At 37.3% G+C, this 6450-nt stretch overlaps 1 protein-coding gene across 1 annotated transcript; it reads right to left on the bottom strand.

Annotated features, from left to right (window-relative positions):
• Positions 1–1085: 1085 nt before the first annotated feature.
• On the bottom strand, positions 1086–4534 carry LOC101167231 (cholecystokinin). The gene is made up of 4 exons (XM_023964596.1): positions 4434–4534; positions 2912–2991; positions 2675–2837; positions 1086–2128 (listed from the first exon to the last, which is right to left on the bottom strand). The coding sequence occupies exons 2-4, from the start codon at positions 2987–2989 to the stop codon at positions 1995–1997; spliced, it is 375 nt and encodes a 124-aa protein (XP_023820364.1). The 5' UTR covers positions 2990–2991; positions 4434–4534; the 3' UTR covers positions 1086–1994.
• Positions 4535–6450: the final 1916 nt, after the last annotated feature.

Here is a 6450-nt window from a genome sequence, read left to right as displayed (position 1 = left end):
TGTATCAAAATTGTTTTTACTCATGGTATCATTGTTGTCTTTCAGCTTTCCTTTTTTTCAACATTTTCATAATGTAGTATGTATCTGTGTGTAGGTGTGTGTTTGTGTGTGTGTGTGTGTGTGTGGTTGACATTGCATTTCAAATAAATATGTTCAACTCTGCATAAACGTTTTCATTTTCTAGGAAAGACTGGACAATGGCGATCTGTATTTTGAATAAAGATTTAAACTTAATCATTTACCTTTTAATGTTTTATGTAGTTTTAGCTTTGTTTTTTGCAGGGCGTGTCTTTGTTGCACTATTTGTTTAGAATCGTTTATTCTCATTTTATAGGTGTACACAAAAAACTCTTGCTTTTACCATTTCCTTAAATTTCCTACTTTTACATATGCTTAATACCTGTGAATACTAATTAAAACCAGACATGTTCTGAGGTTGCTTTTACAGGAATACAGCTGATGTATTTCCTGTTGTGTGCACATGGGTGCAACAAAGACATGGACCAATTGTAACCCTTGTGCTATCCTAGGCATTTTAACGTTGGGAGTTGGGTCATCTAGACCCACTAGACAGTGCGCTGAACCTTTTTTCTTCAAAAATTTGTGATCTTCACTGGTGTCCATGGATTACATGAAATCTTTCCACCTTTGTCATGGTAGGAATAACACGTCAATGCATGGGTGGGGTCATCTAAGATAGCACAAGGGTTAAAAAAAAAGAAGCTAAAAATAAAAATAAAGGCAGTTTATCTTCTTTTTGGGGTCAGTATGTGGGACCAGAATCGACATCTGCATCAAGACAATGTATGAGCGTGGATGTTATTTTTCATGTGTCAAACCATCGCAAAGGCATTTGTTCAACTCCCCTATAGATAACTTTATCTTTCCAAACTTGTCGCTTATTGAGAGGATTTGCAGCAAATCGGTGTTGTTCCATGGATCCATGTTTTAACCCTCACTCATGAATAGAGTTTGGCATTTTTCAGGTTTTGTAGGCTGTCTTGTCGTATGTGACTGTAGGTGTGTTTGTCTGATGGAGGTTCAGATGGCTTTTTTTGTTTGAATGCATTCAGGAGCCCGTATGATCATTACAACTGATTTAGAAATATTTTTATTCAGTGTGCAGAATATAAGTGAGCAAACATAAAGTTCTATTCAGGAGGCAGTTGTATTCTTACAAATAACATAGAAATGTTCTTTTACCTCTGCTGATGTCTATGCTATAGAGAATACCGTCAATCATTCATAGTCATAAAGTCACATGCATGTCAGAGTCCGGATCAGCACTGTGAGATTAGAATTTGTTTACACTTGTCAAAGCTGTCAGTACTTCATAGTTTTCATGGCATGGATGCTGTCAGACGCTCGCCGCTTACAGAGACATTCTGTGTTTTCCTCCACCCCGGTGATGGGACACATTCCAAGTGAGCCAACCAACTGCTCTCAAAATGCAATTATTTCTCAAAAAAAAAAAATGCATTTCAGTTTTTTTATTAATGCCTTCCCAGAGAACAATCAACATTTATTTGACAGAAAGTGAATGTGAAATGGGATCAAAACAACTTCTGGATTTATTTTATTACAGAGGACAAACATCCTTCCAGATGAAACCATGTTTCTTTAAGATGTAGAACTAGTGCATGCAGATCTTGTAATCCTTGATTTTTATGTGTCACTGATGCCTCTAATCTAGTACTATTCCTATATATCTTTATATAGGTTTGTGAATGAAGCTGACAAGCTGTGCCTCTTCTTTCTCCCATGAGATGTGGTATTTTTGTGTGAATTTGCTTACATTTTAACTAGTAGATGATTTGATATGAAGATTTTTTTTGTTCTAAACATGTTCAGAACAAAATCAGAAACAAAAGGTGAATATTTTGATTTGTTTTGATTAAAAGCTTGAAAAGTCCTCTCTCATTTGGTGCAGAATTAAAAGGGTGAACCGTGTTTTAGGGCTTTGATTTAGATGTTGAGAGATGAAACTTGCAGCTTTATGGGGAATATTCATACTCCTCCACACTACGTCGCCCAAAGTCCATCCATCCCAGGTAATCTCTGTCCTTTATCCTGTGACTGGGGGCTGCAGCTCTGCTGGTGAGGGAGGATCTGGTCTGGAGGGATGAGCCTGAAGCAGAAAACATTGGGGGGGTAGCTTGTTAGAGCCTTATTTTCTTCTAAATAGTATTACTTTTATTGAGATTATTCTCTGATTTCTCAAATTAACTTGTCAAAGTTGCTCAAGCAGATTTGATCTGTTTTTCTGGACCTATATTCTTTAAGGTCAGTGAGCTCCGCAAGTCAAACAGTGTTGACTCAGTCATGATAGAGGGTTGTAATGCTGATGGGGAGGCAGAAAGAGGTTAGGAGGTAGGGACAAGTGTGAGGGAGTAATGGAAAGGGCAGGTCAGCGGATAGGATTTGAGGAAACGGTTATGGAAGAGACAGGAGCGGGGCACGGGACAATGGAGAGCGGAAGCTAGAGGGAGGTGGGAAATGCCAGATGGCAAGGTACGGGCTCAGCGTGAATGACGGCAGCCCGCAGACAGACGGATGTCAGGAGGGGAGATGCAACAAGAGCGGGACAGTGATGCCAACACGAAATGAGTATCAAGTCCACAATTGCCACAGTTCCCCTCTCTGGTTTTCTGCCCACATGTTTCTGATCACTCACTTTTTCTAGAGAGGAGTCTGGCCAGCAGCTGGCTCAGGCTGTTCTGGGCTGATTCACTTTGCAGCTGTCCTGAAGGGGGCGCAGGAGCAGAGCGAGCCTGACGCGTGTGATTGGTTAGTGGGACAGGTAGGCTTTCTGTCACAAGGGCTTTTCTTTCAGTTCTCTGAAACAGAAAACAAACACATTGGAGAAAAGAAGGAGAAAAGACGACATTGTTTTTTCGTTTGTGCGTCCTACCATGGACTTTGAAGGCAGAGTTAGAGAGCCAGTGAAAAGAGCAGCCAGGATAACACACACGTAGATTCCTACATTCATGACTGAACAGACAGAGAGAAAAAAACAAAGTTAAAACAAATCAATGTCAATTAATTTCATTTCTTCCCCTTCAGCCTGTTGAGCTGGAAAAATAAAATAACGTGGTGTATTTGTGATGTAGTTTTTTTTTCCCCATTATAAAGTGATGCAGTAGTTAAACGTTCATAAACACTTTCTGAATTGGGATTAGACACATCCAATTTATTTTTAATAAACAAAGTCATCTTCAACCAATAAAATGTAGGGTAGGGGGGATAAACCCTTTTGATAATCACTTGAATACTTGACATAAGTCCTGAAGCAAAGCTGTGATTCTTTCATTAGTTATGATGAATGTTGTTTTATAACAGTCTTCCAATGTTCAATTAAAACCAACAACTTAAGTAGCCGGGAGGCTTTCAATCTCGTGTAATTGAAAAAGCCCACCAGCGCAGTGTTCATATTACAGCAGAGCTCTCTGCAGACCGCTCTCATTGGCTTCTCACAGAGCACATCTACTCACTTTCAGATCATTTACCATGTATTTTGTTTTTATCATATATGTTCTCTGGATTTACTGTATTTTAGATGTCATTTTAAAGACTTAGCTTGATTTTATCTATTTTTTCTTGTTATAAATTAGATTTTTTAAATTAAAATCACCATACCCGTCTCTTTTTGAAGGTTCAATAGAATAAAAATGTATTGATCCCACGGTGGGGAAATTGGTTATAACGGATTTAAAGCAAGGATTTTGAGATTGTTGCTTTTTCAGATGGATGTAATAAGTTTTGCAGCATCCTTTTGAAAACCATGTTTCAGATGACAGGGTGAGAATGTAAACAGTCATTCTTTTAATGCTAATACAATTCCTAAGAGCAGCTGGTCATTGTTACTCATTCATTATTCAAATAGCTGGTAATGATGTGGTTCTGTGAGAAAGCCTCTCTTCTCCTCAGCTGGTGATGTTCTTTATTTTTATTTATTTATTTATTTTTCAAAATACAGCCCTTTTTATGAAAATCAAATTATGTAAATGCTCACCAAAAATGTAGTTTATTCAATTAAAAAAAACATACATTTATCTTCGGACTTTACCCACAGATAAGTCACCTTGACCTAATGAAAAATCTCATGTTTACAAGTAATTTCTGTAATAAAAAAAAAAAAAGTATTTGTCTCCCACAATAGATACTTTCTCTATGTGCTGAATTGAGTTATGTTAGAGATTAGAAATTTAAAAAACATTATCGGTTGATTTTTCCACCGGAAAGCCCTTTGTTCTCACTGTGTGTAAAATATTTGTAACCAAAAATATATAGTTACAAACAGAAAAATCTATAATAAAAAATGTATAATAAAATATATTTTGAAATATATCATTTTGCATTGGATACTTAATAAAATACATAAAATATCAATAAAATGAATCAAAAAGGAAACCAAAGGGAAATGTCTTTCTTACCTGCGTGTCTGGCATGGACACACTGATGTGAAGATGCTGAACTTTGCTCTGGTGCTGAGGCTTTCAAACAGTGCCAGAATGAGGGTGAGCATGCTTTATAACTACTGAGAGGATAGGGGGCGGGGCTTGGAGTGGTGGGAGGAGCTTGTTGCTGCCGCAGAACACCCCAGCATTGACGCCAATGAAGACGCAAACAGTGCACACAAGTGCACCCCAGCATGCAGAAAGAGGCATGATTGAGTGTGAGGCCTCCAGCTCCCACTTGTGAGTGAGGAGGAATAGAGGCTCACGCAAACACAGAGACTCGTGCGGTCCTGTGAGTGACATCTTAAAAAGCTTGATGCTATTCTAGCACCTTTGTTGCAAAACTTGGAACAGTGTTTGGATCTGACAAGTCCAGCTATTTCAGCTAGAAGCTGGCTTTAATTCTGGGAATTACTTTCATCTCAGTACCGTTAACTTTGCATGAAGTTGAGACACACTGACTCTGAACTACGTCATAATGCAATTAAAGAATTTCACTGAATCCTGCTTTATGCAAAAAGATTTCCAAACCAAGCACATCCAAAATGTTGAAGTAAGCCTTTCCCTTGTTCCCTCTAAAAACATTTCTCTCTTTTTCCTGTGCATCTGCAACAACTGATAACTTTCTTTGAATGTTGACTTTATAATCAGTGTATTTGAGGCTTCTGCTATCAAATATATGTATATATCAAACATATATATATATATATATATATATATATATATATATATATATATATATATATGATTACGTTTTGAAGCAACATATTAAAACAAAACGTTGAGTTTAAATGATGTCAATGAAACACTGATGTGTCTCATAAGGACCACAGAAGAGTCTTGACTCATGCAGCTTGTCTTAGTTGACTGTAATTTTACTAACAGAATCTAGGTCATAATTTAACAAATTATTGGGAGTTATGTTTTTTATTTTTTATTTTGGCAGGTTCAGATAATTTTTCTTGGATATTTATGTAATATTATATATTGCAATTAATGTTGCAATATAAGAATACAATTCTCAGATTTTACTGTAATTTCCAAACATCTTTTAAAGAAAGAGAGAGCATGAAACTATGAATAATGGAAGACATTTTGGTGATGAGGGAAAAGTTTAGCTTCAGTAAAGAGATACTATGAGTAGAGGCTTACGCGAATCACTGCAGTACATGCTTTTCTGTATATTCTTTTTGCACTACATTTTATAACCTATCAATTATTCTTAAATATAATCAACCTGGCGCTGAGTTTAAATAAAAGGGGAAAAAATTATTAAAACAAATATTTTTGTTCTTGAAGAGTTTCTGGGATGAAGAGTAAATGAAGCCAAACATTGTGCTGTTTTTGTCAGCTGATAGAGACCAAAACCTCACCACGGCCAGCTCTGTTATCTGGAAGTAAAGGTGCACAAACACAGCAATGTCTGACTTTAACTTCAGCTACATGGGTCCAGCTCTTCTCTTCTCTGAACAAACTTTGGAGTAAAACACGATTTTTCAAATTGTCATGCGTGTTGTGATAGAAGAGTTTCAGCTGAAATGAAAGGCAAGGTGTACAAAACTGTGGTGAGACCAGCCAGGTAGTAGAGATGAAGATGCTGATGTTCTGAGGATGGATCAGGAATGAGTACATCCCAGTGGGACAACACATGTCAGAGGTTTTGGAGATAAAGTTGTGAAGCCCTCAAATTCCTCTCCTCCTGAAGGATTTCATCACCAATAAGTGGAGCTGGGAGCCTCTTTAGATCAGTTCTGCATCCTATTTGGAGTGATAAAGCTAAAAGATTCAATAATCTGTACGCTCTATGAAGAAATAATAACAACCCGTGTGCAAATGTCCTTTTATATGATTGCATTCAGTCATACATATTCAGCAACTTGGATTCAGCATCATGATTTAGAAAACAGGATTTACAGAGGATATTACTTTGTATCTGTTTGTGTGTGGCTCTAGAGTGGACAAGCAAACTGTCCAGAGTCTGTCCTACCCTGGA

Source organism: Oryzias latipes, chromosome 16 (assembly GCF_002234675.1).
Source record: "Oryzias latipes chromosome 16, ASM223467v1".
NCBI classification, from domain to species: Eukaryota; Metazoa; Chordata; class Actinopteri; order Beloniformes; family Adrianichthyidae; genus Oryzias; species Oryzias latipes.
This window is presented reverse-complemented; position numbering and strand designations above follow the sequence as displayed.

What these genes read in the sequence shown, in the direction of transcription:
- LOC101167231 (XM_023964596.1), bottom strand. Translation starts at nt 2,989, where the DNA reads ATGAATGTAGGAATCTACGTGTGTGTTATCCTGGCTGCTCTTTTCACT. An exon ending in CTCTGCCTTCAAAGTCCATG is followed by an intron (nt 2,838 to 2,911) that starts GTAGGACGCACA and finishes TTTCTGTTTCAG; the next exon opens with AGAACTGAAAGAAAAGCCCT. An exon ending in CAGACTCCTCTCTAGAAAAA is followed by an intron (nt 2,129 to 2,674) that starts GTGAGTGATCAG and finishes TTTCTGCTTCAG; the next exon opens with GCTCATCCCTCCAGACCAGA.